At 40.2% G+C, this 13094-nt stretch overlaps 1 protein-coding gene across 1 annotated transcript in view; it reads left to right on the top strand.

The window, feature by feature from the left end:
* The window catches only part of SYNE2 (spectrin repeat containing nuclear envelope protein 2), a 197690-nt gene that overhangs the window by 56225 nt on the left and 128371 nt on the right, over nucleotides 1–13094 (top strand). The window contains exons 32-41 of the mRNA XM_074149900.1: nucleotides 2370–2528; nucleotides 3226–3387; nucleotides 5746–5847; nucleotides 7165–7365; nucleotides 8297–8462; nucleotides 9221–9333; nucleotides 9798–10000; nucleotides 10378–10497; nucleotides 10599–10884; nucleotides 11679–11845. Coding sequence (XP_074006001.1) covers nucleotides 2370–2528; nucleotides 3226–3387; nucleotides 5746–5847; nucleotides 7165–7365; nucleotides 8297–8462; nucleotides 9221–9333; nucleotides 9798–10000; nucleotides 10378–10497; nucleotides 10599–10884; nucleotides 11679–11845 — 1679 coding nt within the window. The remainder of the gene's footprint in view (nucleotides 1–2369; nucleotides 2529–3225; nucleotides 3388–5745; nucleotides 5848–7164; nucleotides 7366–8296; nucleotides 8463–9220; nucleotides 9334–9797; nucleotides 10001–10377; nucleotides 10498–10598; nucleotides 10885–11678; nucleotides 11846–13094) is intronic.

Here is a 13094-nt window from a genome sequence, read left to right as displayed (position 1 = left end):
TTCAGGTGTAGGGTTGCCCTTGAATGCCCAGCCTTCAGGGCAAATGTTAAGATCTTGCTTTCGCTTTAGCTTCCAAAAGAAATTTAGGGGACCGTACTCTGGTTTTGTTTTAAGTTGATGTCTAGCTTTGCTGGACATCAAGGCCTTTTTGAAGGGGGGGGATTAAACAAAAAAAACCCATCAAAACAAAACAAACCCATAGAAAAACTATGATCTAGTATCAGAATAAGATAAAATCCTGTCCTACCAAAACCACATGTTAAAATCAGCCATATTCACCCACACCCTTTAGGATATTTCTGTATTTTGTACTGAGTTAAGAACCTTATAGCGGGCAATTTGCAAATATACAAAAAGAGCAAATTCATTTCTAACTAAGAAGATACTTTAAAATGTTTTACTACTTAAAGCAAAAATAATAATTAATGCAGCTCCTTGGGGCTGCTTGTTTCTCTGCTGTTGCTGTAGCTTATAACCAAGAATTTTAAACCATATCCTCTCCTTGTTTGTGTCGCTGGGTCCCAGGCAGGGCTGCGAGGTTTGTCTGCACCATGCCGTGCTGTGCAGAGACCTTCCGCTAGCCCTGAGCAAGCAGGATCTGCAACGGGATCGGGATCAGGATCAGGCTGTGTCAGCGTGGCACATCTGCTCAGAGTCTGGGCCATGACAGATCTATCCTGCTTCCCAGGCTGGACCTTGTGTACCTTGCTGTGTGTCATTGCTATGGCACTCAGTCACAGCTTGGGGGTTGTCGTCATCGTGCTGCCTTGGGATCTGGACTTCTGGAGGCCAAAATGGTTTTGACTGGGCTGATCATACAGTATTTCTATGAGCTGGTTATATTTGCAGCATGAATCTCTGCCCTCCCACTGACTTTGCTGACCAAACTGTGTTGCAGTTAGAAGCCGTAACAACATAGTTTGATATTTCTCCTCTCGCTTCTCCTATGTTACAAACCTACTTAGAAGACAGGCCTTCTGTATAAGATCCTTGGCAAAAATTTGACAGTCAGCTACATTCATTTTGGTTAAATGAATACGACCACTGGACACAGTTGTCCATGGCTAATGGATTAGTGAACAGAGGCATATCCATTGTGACCATTTTACTGCACGGGTTTCACATTTCCTGCCTGGGTGACCCAACTGGTTGTTCAGGTCCCGTTTTTAGGCCTTCTGATGAGGCATCACCCGTATCATTCAGGAACATTTGCTCTCAGGCAGTGCCTGGGATGGTGAAATTTAAGCAGGAACGTGAGCAAGGTTCTTCCTCAGGCAATGGGATGGTGGCTGTGTGTGCCGCCACCCCCCTTCAGCTGAAGAAGGGTCTTTCCTTGGTTTCACCAGTGAGACCTCTGGCATCAACCTTCAGGCTCCTGCTGTGGGGGAGATCATCTGCATACCCTGGCACCTGCTTGTATGGAGACCCCTCGCTCTGTTAACAGTCCTTCCTCCTCACCTTGAGTTTTGCAACTCCCACACTGGAAATTGCAGCCCGCAATAGCAGCGGCACAGTGCAAGGCACATGCTTGAGTGCTGATGATCTATTATTTTTAATTATATAAAATAATAACAGAGAAGGTTCTCTGCCTTGTTCTGATTTGTGAGTGCTGCTCTGCTGTCCCTCCCCTTATCTCAGTGGCTGGCAGTATCTATATATCAGAAGATGTAATGCTTGTCTCTGGAAAATAAGGAGAGCTTTTAATATCAAATTGCCTAACACTAGAGGTCAGTGTTTCTTTTCCAGCGAGCTACTATGTTGTTTGTAAACACTGACGTTGCAATTAAGCACAAAGAAGTCGTCTAGTGTTTAAATAGAAAGTAGGAAAAAGGGACATTTCAGTTTCTGGCAGTGGCGTATTTGACAGTGGTTATGTTTAAATAGTATTTAAGCTCTTCTTAAAAAGTAGTTCAAAACCTGGGAATCAGAATGCCAGGATATAATTTTTATAGTTGTAATAGTATCTCAGATGATTATTACGTTGTACATTGTTTATTTCTATAACCAAGGTTCTGTGTATGGATTTTCAGTCCCCTTGGTTCTTGTGATTACGACTTCTAAAGCAAACTGTAGTTTTGGCTCTCTTTGTCAGAAATACATTATCCATAGCTCCCACTCAGCTATTTTGCAGCCAACAACAGAATGATATGGATTTCTAACAGGGAAATGTTCCTATCAGCATGAGAGGGATATAACAACACAGGATACGTTCCTAGTCTTGACATATTGTATAGAATAGATAATTTTGTGTGATGCTCTGTGTTTCTCTAACTTAAAAAGAATGGTTAAAACATCAGTTAAAAATATTTTGCTGAATAAACAGTCACAAGTAAACATGCTTATAAATACCCATTTGGTCTTTTTCACAGATTGAAGAGGCAAAAGAGGAATTTAATGATCGCTCTGAAGATGTAGACAAAATAAATCAGATCTGCAAAAACCTTCAATTCCAGCTCAATAAAATGAGGAGCTTTGAGGAGCCTCCGTTCGAGAATGAGGCTAACATTATTGTGGACAGATGGCTGGATGTATGTAAAAAGTAAATTATCAGGGTGGTCTTATCTGTTATGCATTATAATAATTGATTCTGACGGGTGTGTAATATTTGGAATAAATTAAATGCAATATGGCAAACATTCTTAAGAGATAAATCCAAGTGTTTACCAGAGCAAAGCTTGCAGAGTGTGTATTGGCATAATGTTTCTGGTCTCTCAGGTAGTTTATATCATTGGTACTCCTTGACAGTAAATAATTCCAGGAAATGCAGAAAGGCAGTATTTGTGCTTTCTGCATGAATTTGTAAGCTTTCGTAACAACCTCTGTGGATTTAGACTTTGGAGACAATCTGGAGAATTACAATTCTGGTGCTTTTGGTGAGAAGTGTTTGCCACTGTCAATCTAAGCAGTGCATCAATACTGAGATTAGATGGTATTTACTGAGAGTAGATAAACATTAATGAGCGAGGCTCCTTCCTAAACCTGCCTTAAAACTGGCAAGCTGCCATTGTGATTGGTATGGTTGGCGACATGTGTGGCAGGGATTTAAATATCTTCTCTGTGACCAGTTCACTGTGAAGACACATGAGATTTTTTCCCATGTCGCGCTTGTTGTTTTTGTGGGTGGTTTCATCTTGCTCAGATTTTATTATGCTGCATTTGCTTTTAGAATATACCTCAATGTTTTTGAAATCTGTGTGTATTTTCTGTGTATAAATCTCATGCTAGATCAATGAAAAGACTGAAAACTACTGTGATAATTTGGGAAGAGCTCAGGCTCTGTGGGACAAACTTCTTAGTTTATCTGGCACAATCAACGCTTGGGCAAATGCAGAACTTGAGAATGCAGAAGACCATTGTCTGACTGAAGAGGACCGTACGCAATTGAAGGTAATTTGAATGGAAATTTTTTACCCTTAACTTATACTGTAGTGATACAGACTTCAGACTATAAACGTGCACGTTGCATAGAAATATCAACGCTGCAAAAGCAGAGGAGGTTGTAACATTTGCAATTGTATCTGCGTGGGTAGCGCCACTGAAGATATTGGATAATGTATGGGGAATAAAGGTCTTTGAAACTAATAAATAGATAGTGTATGTGCATATTAAATTGTTTTAAATTAATGCAACACTGCAAATGCTGCTTTAGACTACAACAGCACCCTTATTCCTTTGTGCTGTACAAACACACAGCAAAGAGAAGACCTGGAAAGCTTGTAGTCTGGAGTACAGCAGTGCACGTTTCCTTGTGCCTAGAGAAGAAAGGGAAGAGAGTGTTTATAGGCTAATGATTAGGGTTTCTTTTTTAGAAATTGCCTATCAGTGAAGATACTGGAGCCTCAGAAATGGCTGGGCAATGCACAGCTCAGGAAGAGGTTGCAGAGGTGGCTTATTTGCTCCTGGGATCCTTGTCCTGGTGTGCTCCCCAATGTAAATTAATGCAGCCCCTTAATAGTGACTGGCTGCTGAGGGTCTCCAGGGGCTGCACATGGGCAGACAGCAGCAGACCGTGGGCTACCCATGCCCCTTTCGCACAGATTACCAAGCATTAACTCTTGGTATCGGGGTGCAGTTGGGTGTAAAAACACATGCACTAGCTCTATACCATTGAAGAGCCTTACATACAGGTGTAATTATTTTAATTTCTGACTTTAGGACCATAATCGACCAGCTGTGCTGCTTCGTTGTGGTTATAGCCAGTATCTACTAAACAAAAATAAATTCCTGCTTCAGTGGGAATGAGACATAAATATATCCCATATCCGTTTTTTTGAAAATACGCAGGCAGTTTTTTCTTAGTGTTTACATGCTACAAATGCCCCGTTTTTTTATTCAGGCTATTTGCAGCATGACTGCTACTGTTAGTGCTGCTCATTTGTTTTAATTTGCAGTTCGATAAAAAGCCAAGGTGTTCTTTGTATATAGATCTTCCCAGTGAAACAGTAGTATCCATGCTGTGCAGAGGGACATATTTTGTCACATTATTATTGCCTTTACCGTTGCATTGTTAGAATTTACCTTGGGAGGTTCAGGTCCCTGAGGGCTTCAGTAAAAATGCACAAGGTGGCAACTGCGTCTTAAGAGCCATTGTTACCTGGAAACTGCTGAAGCCTGGCACGATGTGACCATGCCCCAACCTGCCTCTACTGGTCCTTAGGAAGGGCTGTGCTGAGGTTACTCCGCTGCTCCCACGCGAGACTGGTGTTCTCAAAAGAGAGGGGAGGAGAGGGCAAGGGAGAGAGAAACCACGTGTCCCATGAGCTACTATAAAAGTAGAATAGGAGGAGAGAGAACCCGGTGCATTGGCATTTTTGTAAAGTGATTTAAGGTGCAGAGGGCATCAGGTTTGCTTATCAATTTATTATTATTTCTTCTGTTGTTGATCCTGACACATCTCTACATTAAGGTTAATTACAAAAAAAACCCCTTAACTGCTGCAATGTATCATGTTACATAGACTTGAAACCCAGGGTCCCTTGTGACCGCCCAGCAGAGCACCAGTGCATGTGCTTTCAAGAAGCCTCTCGCAAAAGAACAGAGTAATGAATTATTTGAATGTGTATTTAAAGATGATTTCAGTATAAATGATGTGAGAGAAGTTCTGCTTTCCCTTATAGCCAGTATGCAAATGGGAACTCTTTTAAGGGCTGCAACACGTGAATGGGTTTTTATGATTGCTTGTATAGAGACTGCAAAGGAATACTTTGTCCTGAGAGAGTTTGGAATATCGATTTGGGAATATGAGAAAGAATGACTATTTTAGATATATCCTGTTTCATAGGTTGAAGCCGGTATTTTACTTTCACATTACTGGTTTGTTCCAAAATCCATTCAAATGAGTAGAGGTCTTTTTGTATACAAAGGATTTACATTAAATAAGTGCATTTTAATAGAAGCAGTAAGAAATAAATACAAAATTTAGATTATTTTCCTGCAAATTTACTTGGGTTAATATAGAAGTAAAATAATTGATTGTTAAATTTCTGCTAGATTTACATTAACAACTGCTTTGCCTGAGAAACGTAGAGTCTCTCTTACTCTAATACAAAACAAATGTATTTTTTGTATTATTCATTTGTATCAACAAATGAATTGCTAAAATGAAAATCAGGAAATCAACCAGATGTGGGAGCTCTATATGCCAAAATGCAGAATCAGAATATTAGTAATATGATTTTCTAACAGAAACATGGAAATTTAATTTAGGGGAAAACAAAGTTACTAATGTGTTTTTTTCACCTTTAGGCATGCTTAAAAGTCCAAGAGCAGAAACTCCAGAAATTTGACAACACGGTGGCTGAGATAGAAGAACTTCTGAATAGTAATGAACCTCCACTGGAGCTACAGGTATGAAGAAGCTTTTACAGCTAATACGCCGGTACCAGTTACTACAGCCCTGCTTCTAGTATCGTCTTTGCCATAATCATTTCTTGGTTTGACTTAAATGTACCCAAAGAGAGTTGGAGGTGTTTTGTTGTCTGTAAGCAGTGACATTTCATTTGTTGTCTTTCTCAAGCTGTTAGAACCAAGCCTGTCATTTTAAACACAAAGGCTTCTCTCAGTCCTGTACCTTTTAGGGACTTTAGACCTGACCCTGCTGAAAGAGGCCAGTATCAGTGGTAACTGGCTTTTAGCTGTTGGCCAAGAACAAGGCACGATGGACTTCGTCATCCCTTTGGGGGGATGAGAGACAGCTTGGTGGCTGTCTATTTTAACTGTACTGTTACCTGGATGTGGCTTAATGTAGGTTGGTAGTATGTAGGTATTTGTATAAAGTGGTGTTTACTGCGATGTTTTCCTTTGGGATGTTGCAAGGAAACCTTCATCTTTTTTGTGTTAACTTCACACAGCAAAGAATACATCCTTCTCCACTGAGACGTTAGCCTACCTTGATATAAATACCAGTTCCTGAAGCATCTGCTCCCAGTCTGTCAGATGCACCTTTAGCTTGACCTGGTTTGGCTATTTGTGTGTTTATCCTCAGCAGGCAGTGAACTCCTCTGAGTTTCACTGGGCAAAGTGATGTAAGGAGCTTAGGAAAGGACTTGACAACCTTGTACTGTGCACACTACGCTCCTCGGGAGCACCAGATGCCCTGAGCCCCTTGGGGGTGGTGTTTCAGCATGTGGCCATGATCCCATTGAGTTGCCGTCTCATGCAAATCTGTGGAAGCCTTAAGGATGAGGTTAAGGACCTGTTGCTCCTTAGTGACTAGTTTCGAGCCAGAGCTCCTCACCTCTCTGTTGTCCTTGCCTGTTTTTTGGATCGTTGTGGGAAATTTGCCCTGGTGGGATCACTGCGGGAAGGTGTGTTACAGAGAGCTGACACCCTCTTTTTCCAGGTAGCCAAAGTGCATGTAAGGCCTTCATCCAGCTGAGAGTATACTGGAGTAGACTGACAAATAAATTTATTAGTAAAGCAGCACCAGTAAATGCATCGCTAATAAAGATGAACTGAGATCATTCCTCCTCAGTATAAGCAGGGCTTAAATACTATTATTTTTCAATTTGTGGAGTGGGAGGGAAGGAAACTGGAACAAGCTGTGATTGAAACATCTGGACTTCAGATCATTTCATTGCTTTTTATGTCTATCCTGGAGTTCTGTAATATTCTAGGAAATCAATCCTGAATAATTTCTTACGTATGTTTAATTCCAATTTTAAGGTCATCAGATCATCTGTTGTGCAAAAAATGGAGCTAATCAAAGAGCTCTTGTCAACAAAGCGGGGGACCAGTGAACTCAGCGTGAATACAGCAGAACTAAAAGGAGACCTTGATCTGGCCAAGACACAAATTGGAATGACTGAATCGCTTTTAAAAGCTTTGTCTCCTTCTGATACCTTAGAGATCTTTACTAAATTAGAGGTAGCGTACTACAAGTTATGCATCTTTTATTTTATAATTTTTTTCATTATTTCTCTCCTGGGCAAGTCTTCTGAAGTGTTTCTCCTGTGTATGTTGTAAACTGCTGGAATAACTCAAGTGAAGAGCCTGGCTTGAATATTTCCTTAAGCTGCCAGAAGCGTGAATGAAAAGGCTCTTTTCACTGGGTGTTATCAGATATAGTTAGTTAACCCTTGCAGCTGTTGGATATGGTTAGTGATGGGCGTGAAAACAGTATACCACCCAAGGTACGTTGAAGCAGTACTGGGGGTACTGAGTTGTATCTCTTCTAAGACTGGGTAATGCACAGAGGTTGTCTTTGTGCCACTTGAGACTATCTGCAAGGGGAGCTCTGAGCAGGAAGTTTAAGGCTGGTGAGATTTAAACCCCCTGTTGAGCAGTGAGTGGATTATGCCCATTCTGGGTGTCAGACCATTGAAATCACAGGCATTGGAAGAAAGATACAGCTTTTAATTAATTCTCCCAGCTCACTCCGAGTTATCTTTCAACCTACTTGAAAGGGACTTGACATACAGAGTAAGGCATTTAGGGGTGGAATAGTGCCTATGTCAGCTAAGGCATTATAGCTTCCAGGTATGATGTGCTCTAGAACATACTATATTACTGTGCACTGCACATATCTATTCTGTGTGATGCTAAAATGTACATGAGTGAATGTATGTGTGATTATGTATGCGTACAGATGTATACACACTACTCAAGGAGAGTTTAGTGCTGATTGATTGCCTTGTTAATGTCAATATACTTTAAGAAATTATTTTGACACATAGGCAGGAATAAAACCTTTTGCAAAACTCTAGTTTTACTAAAGCAGCTCTGCTCAGTGAACTTCTGCTTGCATTTCAAGTTTTTCTTTTTAACAGTTATCTTTTTTTTTTTTTTTTAACTTTAGGAGATACACCAGAAAATTCTGCAACAAAAGCACCATGTGACATTACTCCAAGAAGAGACAGATTGTCCTGATGTGGATGAATTAAATAAACAGCTTCAATGTGTCACTGATTTATTTAATAAGAAGAAACATGTGTTTCAAGATCACTTTATCGGAGTTTTGAACCGTAAGCGAACACATTACACATTTATGTAGCTTTATAGGTTTGCATTGACCATCATAATCTCTTAAAGGTTATGTGACTAATTTACTTTTGGTTCGGTGTCTGAAGCTGCTTCCATCTCTCAAACTGCTTCAGGGTTCTGAACAAGAGAAAGATTTGCATGAAAATGGCTTTTGATTCAAACAAACCACTCAATCTGAATCAAAGTATTTTGTTTCTTATTTTTGCATTTAAAAACAGATAAAAGATGTATAAAGTGTAATCCAGGAACAAATGTCAGAACACTTAATTTAAAAATACAGAAATCAAGCTTTTTCCTTTTTTCCAGTCTTTTTTATTTAATCTTAGTTATGAGAATGAATGGTGTTATTAGTTACTTTTTGTTTTATGCAGACATAGGATTGTGCAGGTGTAGAATTAGGCCCGAAGGTAGTCTCATCTTCAAATAGTTTTTGAGTGATAGTCGTTTGTGTGGAAATTAGAAAAGTGGCCAATAGACTAATCCAGATCCTGTTTACTGAAACTGCTATGTATAGCAGACTGTCCCTCCCAAGTGAACAGCTATTTTTATTGTCAAAGTTGGGTAAAAAAAAAGTATGGACTGCAGCATTTTCTGTCGCGTGGTCTGTAGTGAAAAGCAGCCTTTGACAGTAGCGCTGATAAATGTAATTACAAATTGCCTGAAACCTTCATGTTAGATAGGACTTTCTTTTACAGAATAGAATTAATGAAGAAAATTGGAATGTGTCTTTTTTTTTCAGGCCAGTGCAAGAATTTTAATGATTGGTTCAGCAGCACTCAGCTGTCTTTGAAGGACTGCTTTGACACCTCAGAAACAAAAACAATACTGGAAGAAAGGCTGCAGAGGCTAAAGGTAAAGCATTAAAATGTTCTGGTTTTAAAACTGATTGTTCTTGAAGTTTTACTTTTTTGTACAGGAGTTTATTGTTGGGCGTGAATTCACCTGCATTGGTGAATGCCACCTGCAAGCAGCCATCGCAGATACTTGGCAGAAGACGACAGTGATGTCAGTGCTAGATTTGAATGCTGCTTGCCTATTTCTTCTGTATGTATTTGTGCTGTAGAGAAGAAAATCCAAGTCATCTACTTCACTTTCTCTTTTTTCTACAAACAGCAACTTTTCCATTTGCAAACAGAATAGTCAGCAAACTATGAATTAACATATATATATTATATATCTAAACATATATAGGAACTGGAATTGCTGTAAACGATGTTGGTGGAGGTAACAGGAGTTGATGATAAACTCTTGTGACAGTTTTCTATTATACAACAGCAAATTTGACAAATGCATCTTGTGTTTGTGCTCTTATTCAGCGATTCCTAACATCTGAAGGCAAAGACCGAGATATCCAAGAGGTTAAAACTTTATTGAATAAAGTGAAGCATTACCTGCCCAAAGCAAGCATTAACCACCTTAACAGCCATGTGAGAGATCAAGAAGCAGAACTCCAAAGATTGATCTCCAAATGTCAAAAACGGGAAAAGGAACTTGATGCTTCTCTCCAGCAGCTCAGTAGGTAGGGAATTAATGTAGTTTCTGACATTTTAATCACAAGTGATATAAATGATTCATTATTAAACAGCCATAGTGAATGGCAAACAACCCTGCTTCTTATTAAAGATGGTATTTTAATAAAGGGTAGTGAGTGTTTTGTTGTATGCTTCATGTGTTTTTTCACTTTGTAACAGACTCGGTTTTATATGAGGGTATGTGCTTATGGATAGTTTCACTGACATGAACCGAGATACTTAAAAATTAAGCTTGTGCTTAAAACTTTGCTTGATCAGGCACATGATATTTATGTTACTTTTTCAGCAAAACACCGCTGTCAGCAGGTTTTAGTCATATAGTGCCTCTCATTTTGACCTGTGTCTGTATTTATACTCCCTTTAGCCTTGAAGAAAGCAGCACAGTCTTGGAAGAATGGCTCACTGCTCAGGAAGCAAAAGTAGAAGAGATCAAAAAAGATGAGACAAAACTTGAAAACTTCCATAAAACACTATTAATGCAGAGGTATCATTTTCTTTGGTCTCTATCTAAGAACTGTCTTCTAAAGAAGATTGCTCCATGTTGTTACAACAAATAGATGTTTATTAATTTTTTGCACTTTTCAGAAAACCATTTGACTCCATAGCTCAGCTAGCAAATTCCTTGAGGGAGGCTCAGTTGACAGAAGATGAAACCATTTCAGAAGCCAGTGATCTTATTAGTAGATATCAGACACTGATAACACATGTAAGTGAAATGGCAGGGAATACTGAGAGACTTCCAGTGGAAGGGCAAAATTTTGAAGAACTTGCTCAGGATGTTTCTTGCTGGATCAAAAAGCTCGAGGAGGCTGTTAACCTGTGTTCACAGGAAAGTGAGTTGCCATCAGACGAAAGGATTAATCAGATAAAGGTATTGTGTTAAATATATTTCCTTTCAACTTCACAGCTTGTGCTAGTATCAGGGGAATGCTTGATGAGTCAGCACCTCCTAAAAGATACTGTCACTGCTCATTGCTTGTGGGTTTGAAGTATTTGAGGGGTGGAGAGGTCTTGGGATTTCTGTTTGGTTTTGCATAGTTTATTACTCAAATAGGATGAGATTCTCTGCTGCACCTCTGGACGGAACAGCACTGAACTCATAAGGTGCTGGTGGCCGTGGATCTTTTCATCATAGCCTACTCCAGTGGTGGAGAGGGAGGTCAGTAATGCAGCTGGGGCATCCAGGGAGCCTCTGACACCTGTGTGTGGCTTCTCAGGCATCCTGCAGTGCCGTTGTGCTGGGGTGCTCCACTGCCTGGGTGGATCTCTCAGTCCCCAATGTCTTCTTTGGTGTCTCTTCTCTCTGACTGCTTAGGAGGCCTCCTAACAGAGTAGGCAGAAATGAGGATGCTAGGATTTACATGTTTCGTTCTGTGGAAGGGGGTAGTATTGTGACAAATATCTCTCCCTAACATTTGCAGCATTTTTTTATTTGTCGGCACAATATTGGTTTTGTTATGTAGAGAATAATTAATGAATCAGCTTCATTATCCCAGACTTTCTAAAACTAGGTGATCCATTTATATATCAGTTATGTGATATATTGGGAAGAGAATTCTTTTGTCTTGCATAGCAGTGTACAGAGCATGAAAAAAAATCATTGGTAATACATTTTATTTTGTAACCAAAAATAGTTGTAAATGTACCGCTTCTTGTTTAATACAGGAAATCACAGCTCTCAAAGATGCAGGAGAGGCCAAAATACAGAACATGGTAGCTCTAGGAGAAACTTTAATGAGAAATGAGAAACATAAGTCAGTGATTCAGCAGACTATTTCTGAGCTCCAGAACCAGTGGGAAATCACCTGTCGGTTAGCCACTGAATATAGAAGGTAAGGTGGAATTTGTCAACAGGCAGTACAGATCACTCACTGCTATATTGACTTTCTTCTCTTCTTCCTGCAACAGTTCCATTGAATTTGTGGGGTTTTTGGGACAGAACAAGATACCTGCAAAAATACTCGTATTTCTGCAGTGTTGTGGAAGGGCAGATCGTGGTTTGGGTTGAACGATCAAGTGGGGGGTGTAGCCAGGAGGTGTAAGGCGGGTGGCAGCGCAGCTGATGAGGACTGTCCAGCTTGCCTCAGATTCCCTTTTGATACTGAAATAACTCAGCCACTCTTGTAAAAAACAAAACAAAAAAACATGCACCCATTGCTCCTTGTTTCATTAGACTGCACCGTGGGGGCGTACTGATTTAACCACTGCGGCAGCCCTTCCCTGCAGCGTGATCTGAGCTCTGTGCCCCAGGCACATGGTCACCCAGCAGAGTTGGGATCTACCTTTGCATAGATTCATACTACTTCAGAAGAGAGTTTTGGGGTAAATCCGGGAGGCTTGGATTTTTAAAGTAGAATTTTTAAAGCCTCATTTATTCTGGCTCTATGAGAGGCTTTCTTGGCTGTGGCAGCTGGTATTGTTAAGTCAGCAAAGACACTTTAGTGTCGCTGGCGCGGTGGCAGCGGTGTCTGAGAGCCAGATTGGTCCTTTAAAACATGTCAGATGATTCCAGCTGTGTTGTGTAAACCTAAACTGAAGTTCTGATTTTGCACAGGCAGACACTTTCAAGATATTTGTTTGCCATAAGGTCCCTGAACCTACTTTCAGTGAAATCACTGGGAACCTTGCTGTTGAGATCAATGAAAGCTAGAGCAGGCCTACTGTATATTTTCTGAAAAATGACCAGGGAATGAATTATTAAAAACAAGTATTTTTGAGAATATTCAGTTGCCTTCTCTTATTACTGGGCAGTCGGTACAAGCAATACAAGTGGTGTTCAGAAGGATAGAGCATTGACTATATTGAATCCAGCAGAGCAGAATGCAGAGCACCCTCTTCACGCTATGTTGAAGACAGGAGACGAGGTGCTCAGCATGCCTGAAGAGATGCTCAGGACCTTGAAGCATCAGGCCTGTGAATAACAGATGCAACATGGTAATGGCAGCAGTGTGAAGCTGGAATAGGGAACTTGAAGTAAGAGTACTTAATGTATGTGAGCCTATGCTTTATTTATCATTTGCCAAAAAATATGAATCTTGAGCGGCAAAACCCAAAACACTTAAGCTTTGCTTTTGTCCGCCT

This window comes from Numenius arquata, chromosome 6, assembly GCF_964106895.1.
Source record: "Numenius arquata chromosome 6, bNumArq3.hap1.1, whole genome shotgun sequence".
In the NCBI taxonomy this organism is placed as follows: domain Eukaryota; kingdom Metazoa; phylum Chordata; class Aves; order Charadriiformes; family Scolopacidae; genus Numenius; species Numenius arquata.
Note: the sequence above shows the minus strand (reverse complement) of the source record. Positions and strands in the feature narration are given on the sequence as shown.